Source organism: Salvelinus fontinalis, chromosome 34 (assembly GCF_029448725.1).
Source record: "Salvelinus fontinalis isolate EN_2023a chromosome 34, ASM2944872v1, whole genome shotgun sequence".
Classification (NCBI taxonomy): Eukaryota; Metazoa; Chordata; class Actinopteri; order Salmoniformes; family Salmonidae; genus Salvelinus; species Salvelinus fontinalis.
The window spans coordinates 39,824,840-39,837,960 of record NC_074698.1 but is presented as its reverse complement, the minus strand read 5'-3'; the positions used below and the strand labels follow the sequence as shown (position 1 = coordinate 39,837,960).

The 13,121-nt window shown below is 40.0% G+C and overlaps 1 protein-coding gene across 1 annotated transcript in view; it reads right to left on the bottom strand.

Moving 5' to 3' along the window:
- LOC129833889 (NLR family CARD domain-containing protein 3-like) overlaps window positions 1-4,278 on the bottom strand; it is a 33,988-nt gene extending 29,710 nt beyond the window's left edge. Inside the window, exon 1 of the mRNA XM_055898732.1 lies at window positions 4,196-4,278. Within this exon, the coding sequence (XP_055754707.1) occupies window positions 4,196-4,263 (68 nt within the window). The 5' untranslated portion in view covers window positions 4,264-4,278. The remainder of the gene's footprint in view (window positions 1-4,195) is intronic.
- Window positions 4,279-13,121: the final 8,843 nt, after the last annotated feature.

The following is a 13,121-nucleotide window of genomic DNA, read 5'->3' as shown; positions in this document are numbered from 1 at the left end:
TTGTCAAATATCTATATAATGGATAATATTTCAACCGGACAACAGCGTATTCAATAGAATTGAAAAAGAACGGAGAGTGCGCACAAGGTCATGTGCGTAAACCTCCAGTGAAAATGTTCCTAAAACTAATTATTTTTTAATGTTTTTTCAAAAAACAAGCCTGAAACCATGTATAAAGGCTGTTGACATCTAGTGGAAGCCATAGGAACTGCAATCTGGGAGCTAAATCCCACTATTTTCAATAACAAGTCAATGGAAAACATTGACACATCAAAAAATCCCATTTCCTGGATGGATTTTCCTCGGGTTTTCACCTGCCATATCAGTTCCGTTATACTCAGACATTATTTTAACAGTTTTATCTACCAATTATATGCATATCCTAGCTTCTGGGTAACAGGCAGTTTACTTTGGGCACGCCAGACTCTCCGAAATTCAGGATATTGGCCCCTAGCCTTATGAAGTTAATAACTCGACAACATCCGGTGAAATTGCAGAGTGCCAAATTCAAAACACAAAATTCTAATTATTAAACATTCATGAAAATACAAGTGTCATACATGATTCTTTAGCTTCGAATCTTGGTAATCAAACCGCTTTGTGCGATTTACAATAGGCTTTACGGCGAAAGCATTTGATCGTCTGAGGACAGCGCCTCACCAACTTTCTGCATTAGCATAAATTCATAACCTGCACAAGTGTCATAAAACTCAAAAATATGGATAAAATAAATGACTTACCCTTGAAGATCTTCCTCTGTTGGCAATCCAAGGGGTGCCAGGAACACAATAAATGGTCGTTTTGTTCGATAAAGTCCCTTTAAATTCCCAAAACTCTGTTTTGTTGGCGCGTTCTGTTCAGTAATCCACTGGCTCAATGGCGTTCAAAACATGCAGACCAATACATCCTAATAGTACCGGTAAAGTCCGTCGAAACATGCAGACCAATACATCCTAATAGTACCGGTAAAGTTCGTCAAAACATGCAGACCAATACATCCTAATAGTACCGGTAAAGTTCATCAAAACATGCAGACCAATACATCCTAATAGTACCGGTAAAGTTCGTCGAAACATGCAGACCAATACATCCTAATAGTACCGGTAAAGTTCGTCGAAACATGCAGACCAATACATCCTAATAGTACCGGTAAAGTTCGTCGAAACATGCAGACCAATACATCCTAATAGTACCGGTAAAGTTCGTCAAAACATGCAGACCAATACATCCTAATAGTACCGGTAAAGTTCGTCAAAACATGCAGACCAATACATCCTAATAGTACCGGTAAAGTTCGTCAAAACATGCAGACCAATACATCCTAATAGTACCGGTAAAGTTCGTCAAAACATGCAGACCAATACATCCTAATAGTACCGGTAAAGTTCGTCGAAACATGCAGACCAATACATCCTAATAGTACCGGTAAAGTTCGTCAAAACATGCAGACCAATACATCCTAATAGTACCGGTAAAGTTCGTCAAAACATGCAGACCAATACATCCTAATAGTACCGGTAAAGTTCGTTGAAACAAGTCAAACGATGTTTCAAATTAAGGAAAGATTTGAATGGAGAAAACTGGTCTGAGAGCAGCGCTCCCTTTCTTTCCATCCTATCAGTACTGATACATGATCCACCAGACCTGATACCTTGTAGTGCTGCTGATCCAGTTTCTGTTGTGGAACCCTGACCTGTTCACCGGACGTGCTACCTTGTCCTTGTACCTTTTTTTGTAAAAAAAAGAAGAGAAAAAAAAGGAAATAGTAACACAATAAAATAACAATAATGAGGCTATAAGGAGTACCAGTACTGAGTCAATGTGCAGGGTACCAGGTAGTTGAGGTAATAATGAGACTATAAGGAGTACCAGTACTGAGTCAATGTGCAGGGGTACCAGGTAGTTGAGGTAATAATGAGACTATAAGGAGTACCAGTACTGAGTCAATGTGCAGGGGTACCAGGTAGTTGAGGTAATGATGAGACTATAAGGAGTACCAGTACTGAGTCAATGTGCAGGGGTACCAGGTAGTTGAGTTAATAATGAGACTATAAGGAGTACCAGTACTGAGTCAGTGTGCAGGGGTACCAGGTAGTTGAGGTAATAATGAGACTATAAGGAGTACCAGTACTGAGTCAATGTGCAGGGTACCAGGTAGTTGAGGTAATAATGAGACTATAAGGAGTACCAGTACTGAGTCAATGTTCAGGGGTACCAGGTAGTTGAGGTAATAATGAGACAATAAGGAGTAACAGTACTGAGTCAATGTGCAGGGGTACCAGGTAGTCTAGGTAATAATGAGACTATAAGGAGTACCAGTACTGAGTCAATGTTCAGGGGTACCAGGTAGTTGAGGTAATAATGAGACTATAAGGAATACCAGTACTGAGTCAATGTGCAGGGGTACCAGGTAGTTGAGGTAATAATGAGACTATAAGGAGTACCAGTACTGAGTCAATGTTCAGGGGTACCAGGTAGTTGAGGTAATAATGAGACTATAAGGAGTACCAGTACTGAGTCAATGTGCAGGGGTACCAGGTAGTTGAGGTAATAATGAGGCTATAAGGAGTACCAGTACTGAGTCAATGTGCAGGGGTACCAGGTAGTTGAGGTAATAATGAGACTATAAGGAGTACCAGTACTGAGTCAATGTGCAGGGGTACCAGGTAGTTGAGGTAATAATGAGACTATAAGGAATACCAGTACTGAGTCAATGTGCAGGGTACCAGGTAGTTGAGGTATAATGAGACTATAAGGAGTACCAGTACTGAGTCAATGTGCAGGGTACCAGGTAGTTGAGGTAATAATGAGACTATAAGGAGTACCAGTACTGAGTCAATGTGCAGGGGTACCAGGTAGTTGAGGTAATAATGAGACTATAAGGAATACCAGTACTGAGTCAATGTGCAGGGTACCAGGTAATTGAGGTATAATGAGACTATAAGGAGTACCAGTACTGAGTCAATGTGCAGGGGTACCAGGTAGTTGAGGTAATAATGAGGCTATAAGGAGTACCAGTACTGAGTCAATGTGCAGGGGTACCAGGGAGTTGAGGTAATAATGAGGCTATAAGGAGTACCAGTACTGAGTCAATGTGCAGGGTACCAGGTAGTTGAGGTAATAATGAGACTATGAGGAGTACCAGTACTGAGTCAATGTGCAGGGGTACCAGGTAGTTGAGGTAATAATGAGACTATATGGAGTACCAGTACTGAGTCAATGTGCAGGGTACCAGGTAGTTGAGGTAATAATGAGACTATAAGGAGAACCAGAACTGAGTCAATGTGCAGGGGTACCAGGTAGTTGAGGTAATAATGAGACTATAAGGAGTACCAGTACTGAGTCAATGTGCAGGGTACCAGGTAGTTGAGGTAATAATGAGACTATAAGGAGTACCAGTACTGAGTCAATGTGCAGGGGTACCAGGTAGTTGAGGTAATAATGAGACTATAAGGAATACCAGTACTGAGTCAATGTGCAGGGTACCAGGTAATTGAGGTATAATGAGACTATAAGGAGTACCAGTACTGAGTCAATGTGCAGGGGTACCAGGTAGTTGAGGTAATAATGAGGCTATAAGGAGTACCAGTACTGAGTCAATGTGCAGGGGTACCAGGGAGTTGAGGTAATAATGAGGCTATAAGGAGTACCAGTACTGAGTCAATGTGCAGGGTACCAGGTAGTTGAGGTAATAATGAGACTATGAGGAGTACCAGTACTGAGTCAATGTGCAGGGGTACCAGGTAGTTGAGGTAATAATGAGACTATATGGAGTACCAGTACTGAGTCAATGTGCAGGGTACCAGGTAGTTGAGGTAATAATGAGACTATAAGGAGAACCAGAACTGAGTCAATGTGCAGGGGTACCAGATTACATATCCTCATCCAGGGAGTACACACACACACACACACACACACACACACACACACACACACACACACACACACACACACACACACACACACACACACACACACACACACACACACACACACACACACACACACACACACACACACACACAGGGAGGGAATGTTGTGTTTGTTTAATATTGTTTTAGGACTATGAAAATGGACAAAAGGATTAGCCTATGGATTATGAAAACAACAACAATAAATGGGAAAATGGGAGAGGAGAAATGACTAGAGACAGTGTTGTTTAACTCACTGACCAGGACCCATGAGTTCTTCTTACCTTTGTTCAGTAGAAAAGTCTCCCTCTCTAAAGTTTATAGGCTGCATCATAGACTTGTCACTCTTCATGGACACATAGCTGCGAACAGGGGAGTCTGGTCTCTCCTGCTTGATTGGTCTTCAACACAACAGAGACAAACATTACATCTCTCATCTACTCTGAGCTCAGATGGGGAAACATAAGAAGAGTTTCATTCCAAAACGCTATATATCACTTTCAGAAATGTTGGTAAATTCGATTTTATTGTTTGAAGAAATTATGAAAGAGATTGGTGATTTTTCACTAGCTAATCATGGCATGGGGTTGTTCAATGACGGACATGTATTTTTTTTTAAACTATCACTTGATGGCTTCATTTCAGAGAGACAAATAATCATGTTTTTTTTGCAAAATGCTGTATATCTGCCTCATTCTCAGTGAAATCAGTAGTACTGCTAGGTTTTACACAGTAATAATATATATCTGCATCACTCTCAGAGAAATCAGTAGTACTGCTAGGTTTTACAGTCAAATGTGACCAACTGTCTAAATTTGGTCTTACGTAGCAATATCTGAAATTATGTTTTTTACATTGGATAAAAGTAGAGACTCAGGGCTAGAAAATGGTATATCAGACACTACAATTGAGGAACAATGGGAAAGTAATTCTGCTTTAAAACATGAGAAACTTGTGAGAAAAGGGACCTTGGGATGTTTTAGTACCTAATGGAGAGCTCTTCTTTGTCTACAGGGCTGTTACTTTGGCAGATAATGTCACCCATCTAAATACATAGATTTGTTTTATTTGTTTTAATTAAATCAAATCAATTTGTATTAGTCACTTGCGCCGAATACAAAAAGGTGTAGATCTTACAGTGAAATGCTTAGAGCCCCTAACCAACAATGCAGTTTCAAAGAAATACATATAAGACTAATAGATAAAAGTAATAAGTAATTAAAGATCAGCAGTAAAATAACAATAGTGAGACTATATACAGGGGGAACCGATACAGAGTCAATGTGCAGAGGCACCGGTTAGTTGAATTAGTATGTACATGTAGGGTTATTAAAGTGACTATGCATAGATGACAACAGAGAGTGGCAGCGGTGTAAAGGGGTGGGGGGGGGGGGGGGGGGGGGTGCAATGCAAATGGTCTGGGGAGCCATTTGACTAGATGTTCAGGAGTCTTATAGCTTGCCGGTAGAAGCTGTTTAGAAACCTCTTGGACCTAGACTTGGTGCTCCGGTACTGCTTGCCGTATGGTAGCAGAGAGAACAGTCTATAACTAGGGTTAACTAAATGAATTAACAAAATTAATGGTGTTTTTGGTTTATGTCCGTTTTATTGTTTGTTATGCTATAAATAGTTATTTTATGGTTGTAAGTGGTAAAATTAATTAGAAAATGTTATATTTTGCAATTCTGAGTAATTACTATTTTAGTAAGGAATTACACATTATTCAGTACTACTGCAGTTGCTACATAATTCCAAAAGATGGCAGCATAAGACCACAAATGACATTTCAGAAGATTAGTTAACAGATTATTGTGGAGTAATATAATGATGATTCATCTGTTTTTATGCTCATGTTTTGAAATTATACTTCATTACTATAATGATTATCAATATGCCTGAACATTAATTCAGTCTCCTCTGGTTGAGAAAAACATATTTTCCACGTACATTCATTGTCAAATTCATCAACCAGCATCGACCTGCTCTGCCTTCTCTCTCTATTAGTCAACTCAGCCCCACTAAAAAGCTTGTGTCTTCACTCTGTCTTCTCCAGGGGCATGTTGAGTTAAATTTACTAACCGGGAGGGTTGAATTATGTAATTTATTGGCGGGCTGGAAGACGCACTCATGTCTTTTCTATTCCGAGGTTGTTTACTCGCAATATCAGATATTAAGATGTTTTAATAATGAATGTATACTGAGGTTGAGGTTCTGACTAGTGATTATTTACCCGGGGTTCAATACCTTCTATTGGGGTGCCCTGAAAATAATATTCAAAAGTTCGGTCCTTGGACACAGAGGGGTTAAACACTAAAGTTACCGTCCATCTAGTGAAGAGAGGAGAACCGGACAGAGGTAGCCAGCATCCGTCAACGAGAGAGGGAGGATAGGATAACTAGGATGCTGCTGGTAGAGGAGCTAGCTAACTTACCTAGCTGTACCGACTAGCTAGGACAACTAGGATCCTGCTGGTAGAGGAGCTAGCTAGCTTACCTAGCTGTACCGACTAGCTAGGATAACTAGGATGCTGCTGGTAGAGTAGCTAGCTAACTTACCTAGCTGTACCGACTAGCTTGGCTAGCTAGCTGGTCGTTTTGTACCTCGTCTCGATGAAAATTACGAATCCGGTGAACCACAAATTGAAACAAGGATAGAGAGTGAAAAGGATCTGGCTACACTCATACTGTCCCTGACCGTAAAGAAGAAAAGGAAATTGAACAATAAACTTCGGTGTCTCAACACTGTAGTGAACTCCGTCGTTATTCCCCAAGATCACCTCAGCCAACTCTGCGCGTAACCGGACAATATGATTGGCGCCACACCGAACGGGGACGCGGACAGTTCTGTACGGGGACGCGGACAGTTCTGTACGGGGACGCGGACAGTTCCAGAACGCGGACATGAGCAGTGCAACACAATCAACTAAACCCAGTCTTTACATTGGGTTACATTAGTAATATTCATTTTTTATTATTATGTTAAACAAACATCATACGTTTTTTATAATAATGTTGAGATCTGGGACCATATCGCCAAAGTGTCTCAGAGTAGAAAATTGGTTGTATAAATGCTGAGAATAAAGACATTTTACACTTATGGGTACAAATTAAAGCTATGCATGAAGTCTCTAGTCCCACCTAGTCGTCAGATATTTAGGACACCTCGTGAGCTGTCCTAAGTAGTTAAGAGTTAACAGCAGGTGTCTTGATAATACTATAGAATAATGCAGTGAGTCAGTGGTTCCTGCGCCACATGTAATTGCTTTGTAGTAGTTAAAAATAATGTTTTATATTTCTATATGATCAATCTATAAATAATATAGACCTACATGCAACAGTATGTCTTGTGCTTTTGGCAAGGATTTATGTATAGTAATTATGTATAACATATGTATAACAAGCGATACCATGTATGTCTGCCTAGCATTTTGTCTTCATTTTGGCAGATTAACTCATGTTTATTTCTGAAGATTAACTCAGGTTGGAGTTGGACCTGTGGCTGAAAGGTGGCTGGTTTGAATTCCTGGCCGGCGCTGGAAAAAACAGGTGAACTTGATCGGACCACTGGAGGGCTGCTGGGTTCACATCCTCAAAACATTAACCTTTTGTTGATCAGAACTCTACAGGTTCTTCTTCACTGAACACAAAAATATATATAACTTTTAGTGGTTACATATATTAAGGAAGTGAAAGAAGCCTTTTTGTTCTATAAGGAACCTTCTTTTCTAAACACGTTTTTCTTCTGATTATTTAATTATCTACATCATCTTATTACAAGTTCTCCCTTTGGAGCGCAACATCACATTGTTTAAAGATAATCCTAAATTGGGCATGGCTATAAATTGGGTAATTGAAGGCATCTAGGGCGTAATATGTGTTAGATGAAAATGAACATTGTTGCAACGTTGTAGGCAACATTATTGGCAAGGGACTTGATGCTACTATGCCAAAGATATTTAGAGTTGTTAAACGGGTGTGAAGAAAGTGTTGATATAACGGTAATATTGTCCAAATTCTGCTTGTAACAACCATCAGAATTGGTTACAAAAATATGCATTCTATTAAATTAGGCAATAATTAAGAATAGGCAAAGTGGTCGTGTCGTGAAAATTCTATCAAATGTCTTCCATTGCAACGAGTACAGTCAGGGTGCCGCGGAACCCCTGCAGTACCTCCACAGACCCCGGATTGAGAACCCCTGCAGTACCTCCACAGACCCCAGATTGAGAACCCCTGCAGTACCTCCACAGACCCCGGATTGAGAACCCCTGCAGTACCTCCACAGACCCCGGACAGAGAACCCCTGCAGTACCTCCACAGACCCCGGATTGAGAACCCCTGATTTAGCAGATTCTCTTATCCAGAGTGATTTACAGTAAGTGCATTCATCTTAAGATAGCTATTTATTTTGGAAATTAACTTAATTAATTATTCATAAAATTGTCATCTCACCTCTTAGCTTTGGTGTCATGTCCCCCAGAGAGATGCATTTTAGAGGCAGGGGCCCCCTCCTCTCTGTCCCCACAGAGACTCATTTTAGAGCACTGACCCCTAAACAGAGATCCAACATGTTGGTTGTGGTTAACACAGTGACAACTAAACAGAGATCCAGCATGTTGGTTGTGGTTAACACAGTGACAACTAAACAGAGATCCAGCATGTTGGTTATGGTTAACACAGTGACAACTAAACAGAGATCCAACATGTTGGTTGTGGTTAACACAGTGACAACTAAACAGAGATCCAGCATGTTGGTTGTGGTTAACACAGTGACAACTAAACAGAGATCCAACATGTTGGTTAACACAGTGACAACTAAACAGAGATCCAACATGTTGGTTAACACAGTGATAACTAAACAGAGATCCAACATGTTGGTTGTGGTTAACACAGTGATAACTAAACAGAGATCCAGCATGTTGGTTGTGGTTAACACAGTGACAACTAAACAGAGATCCAGCATGTTGGTTGTGGTTAACACAGTGACAACTAAACAGAGACCCAACATGTTGGTTGTGGTTAACACAGTGACAACTAAACAGAGATCCAGCATGTTGGTTGTGGTTAACACAGTGACAACTAAACAGAGATCCAGCATGTTGGTTGTGGTTAACACAGTGACAACTAAACAGAGATCCAACATGTTGGTTGTGGTTAACACAGTGACAACTAAACAGAGATCCAGCATGTTGGTTGTGGTTAACACAGTGACAACTAAACAGAGATCCAACATGTTGGTTAACACAGTGACAACTAAACAGAGATCCAGCATGTTGGTTGTGGTTAACACAGTGACAACTAAACAGAGATCCAGCATGTTGGTTGTGGTTAACACAGTGATAACTAAACAGAGATCCAGCATGTTGGTTAACACAGTGACCCCTAAACAGAGATCCAACATGTTGGTTAACACAGTGACCCCTAAACAGAGATCCAACATGTTGGTTAACACAGTGACCCCTAAACAGAGATCCAGCATGTTGGTTGTGGTTAACACTGTGACAACTAAACAGAGATCCAACATGTTGGTTAACACAGTGACCCCTAAACAGAGATCCAGCATGTTGGTTAACACAGTGACCCCTAAACAGAGATCCAACATGTTGGTTAACACAGTGACCCCTAAACAGAGATCCAACATGTTGGTTAACACAGTGACCCCTAAACAGAGATCCAGCATGTTGGTTGTGGTTAACACAGTGACAACTAAACAGAGATCCAACATGTTGGTTAACACAGTGACCCCTAAACAGAGATCCAGCATGTTGGTTAACACAGTGACCCCTAAACAGAGATCCAACATGTTGGTTAACACAGTGACCCCTAAACAGAGATCCAACATGTTGGTTAACACAGTGACCCCTAAACAGAGATCCAGCATGTTGGTTAACACAGTGACCCCTAAACAGAGATCCAACATGTTGGTTAACACAGTGACCCCTAAACAGAGATCCAACATGTTGGTTAACACAGTGACCCCTAAACAGAGATCCAGCATGTTGGTTAACACAGTGACCCCTAAACAGAGATCCAGCATGTTGGTTAACACAGTGACCCCTAAACAGAGATCCAACATGTTGGTTAACACAGTGACAACTAAACAGAGATCCAGCATGTTGGTTGTGGTTAACACAGTGACAACTAAACAGAGATCCAGCATGTTGGTTGTGGTTAACACAGTGACAACTAAACAGAGATCCAGCATGTTGGTTAACACAGTGACAACTAAACAGAGATCCAACATGTTGGTTGTGGTTAACACAGTGACAACTAAACAGAGATCCAACATGTTGGTTGTGGTTAACACAGTGACAACTAAACAGAGATCCAACATGTTGGTTGTGGTTAACACAGTGACCCCTAAACAGAGATCCAGCATGTTGGTTGTGGTTAACACAGTGACAACTAAACAGGGATCCAACATGTTGGTTGTGGTTAACACAGTGACAACTAAACAGAGATCCAACATGTTGGTTGTGGTTAACACAGTGACAACTAAACAGAGATCCAACATGTTGGTTGTGATTAACACAGTGACAACTAAACAGAGATCCAGCATGTTGGTTGTGGTTAACACAGTGACAACTAAACAGAGATCCAACATGTTGGTTGTGGTTAACACAGTGACAACTAAACAGAGACCCAACATGTTGGTTGTGGTTAACACAGTGACAACTAAACAGAGATCCAACATGTTGGTTGTGGTTAACACAGTGACAACTAAACAGGGATCCAACATGTTGGTTGTGGTTAACACAGTGACAACTAAACAGAGATCCAACATGTTGGTTGTGGTTAACACAGTGACAACTAAACAGAGATCCAACATGTTGGTTGTGGTTAACACAGTGACAACTAAACAGAGATCCAACATGTTGGTTGTGGTTAACACAGTGACAACTAAACAGAGATCCAACATGGTGGTTGTGGTAAACACAGTGACAACTAAACAGAGATCCAGCATGTTGGTTGTGGTTAACACAGTGACAACTAAACAGAGATCCAACATGTTGGTTGTGGTTAACACAGTGACAACTAAACAGAGATCCAGCATGTTGGTTGTGGTTAACACAGTGACAACTAAACAGAGATCCAGCATGTTGGTTGTGGTTAACACAGTGACAACTAAACAGAGATCCAACATGTTGGTTGTGGTTAACACAGTGACAACTAAACAGAGATCCAACATGTTGGTTGTGGTTAACACAGTGACAACTAATTATTGAAGGTCAATTGTTCTATTTTATGAATCATCTCTTAGAAATAAAACATTTACTAACAGATACATCCAAACAGTCAGGTGATTTAATTAATAGATAACTAATAATAATAATACCAATATAATAAGAGTAATATTATAAATAATAATAATGTCTCACTTTCTCTTTTAATAATGTCTCTCATTCTAGTGTGTTGCTTTGTTCAACAGGTATGATATTATTCTGCTGTTACTGAATTCAGTTCATAATAACAATGTAAAGTCTGTTCAGTGGTTTCATACCAAACTACACAGGAAGCAGGAGCTCATTGTAATTTAGAAAACAACAAATGTTCTGATATTCTGAAAGATGATTTACAACTATGATACATTAACATTTTTACAAATGGTAAAATAACCACGATATACGAATCGTATAATACGATATATGAACAATATGTTATTGAATTTGACTTGCCTACTCCCAGTTAGCGCCATTTTGTATAATTGAACTGTCACGTAGCTGTCCCAGGTGTAATGGACTGTTAGATCTGAGTGTTTTACTGTCATTCACTAAACTAAAATAAAACCATACATTTAATGTCTCTACACACTTTACAATAATCCCTGGGAAGATTCTTACCTTGTAGCCTGAATTCACAACCAGAACATGCAAGTCAGTGAGATGTTCCTTTGTGCTGAGACAGAAACCTTGGGAACGGTTTATTCACCTCCCCAATGTCAGGAAACTTTGTGTAATTTGAGTTACTGATTAACTTTGTATTCAAGCCATGGGTTTACACAATCGCTGTGCAACTACTGCTTTCCTGCAGTCAGATTACCTAGTGACCTCGAAGGTGGAATGTTATTCATATTTTTAATAATTTCATAGTTAATAAACATTAATTATTTTTTAAGGCCGAAAATCCGGTGTTTCTATGTCAAATGGTTTTGTTATATTTCAGTCTTCTGTGATGTATATAAAGTGTAATATTGGGATGCAACTCAAAATGTAACACATTTCAACTCCATATCTGACATGGTACAGGTGTCTTCTTTCATTAAGCCCAGAACCATGTGTTTGAGGTGATACCTTTGTCTCAAAATAGATTTGTTTAAGACTTCCAACAAACACTGTGTGACTCAGTGATTCAGTCCACTGCATTTCAAGGTTAATCATTAAAAACAAACACTGTGTGTCCCTGATTCAGTCCACTGCATTTCAAGGTTAATCATTAAAAACAACAACATTGGAACAACTAGCCGTCTCCAGGACCAGTGATTCAAGTCTGAGTTTCTGTCCCAAAGTGGCACCCTATTCCCTACATAGAGCACTACTTTTGACCAGAGCTCTATAACACCCTATTCCTTACATACTGTAGTACACTACTTTTGACCAGAGCTCTATAACACCCTATTCCCTACATAGTGCACTACTTTAGACCAGAGCTCTATAACACCCTATACCCTATATAGTACACTACTTTAGACCAGAGCTCTATAACACCCTATTCCCTACATAATGTAGTACACTACTTTAGACCAGAGCTCTATAACACCCTATTCCCTACATACTGTAGTGCACTACTTTAGACCAGAGCTCTATAACACCCTATTCCCTACATACTGTAGTGCACTACTTTAGACCAGAGCTCTATAACACCCTATTCCCTACATACTGTAGTACACTACTTTAGACCAGAGCTCTATAACACCCTATTCCCTACATACTGTAGTGCACTACTTTTGACCAGAGCTCTATAACACCCTATTCCCTACATACTGTAGTACACTACTTTTGACCAGAGCTCTATAACACCCTATTCCCTACATACTGTAGTACACTACTTTAGACCAGAGCTCTATAACACCCTAATCCCTACATACTGTAGTACACTACTTTTGACCAGAGCTCTATAACACCCTATTCCCTACATACTGTAGTACACTACTTTTGACCAGAGCTCTATAACACCCTATTCCCTACATACTGCAGTACACTACTTTAGACCA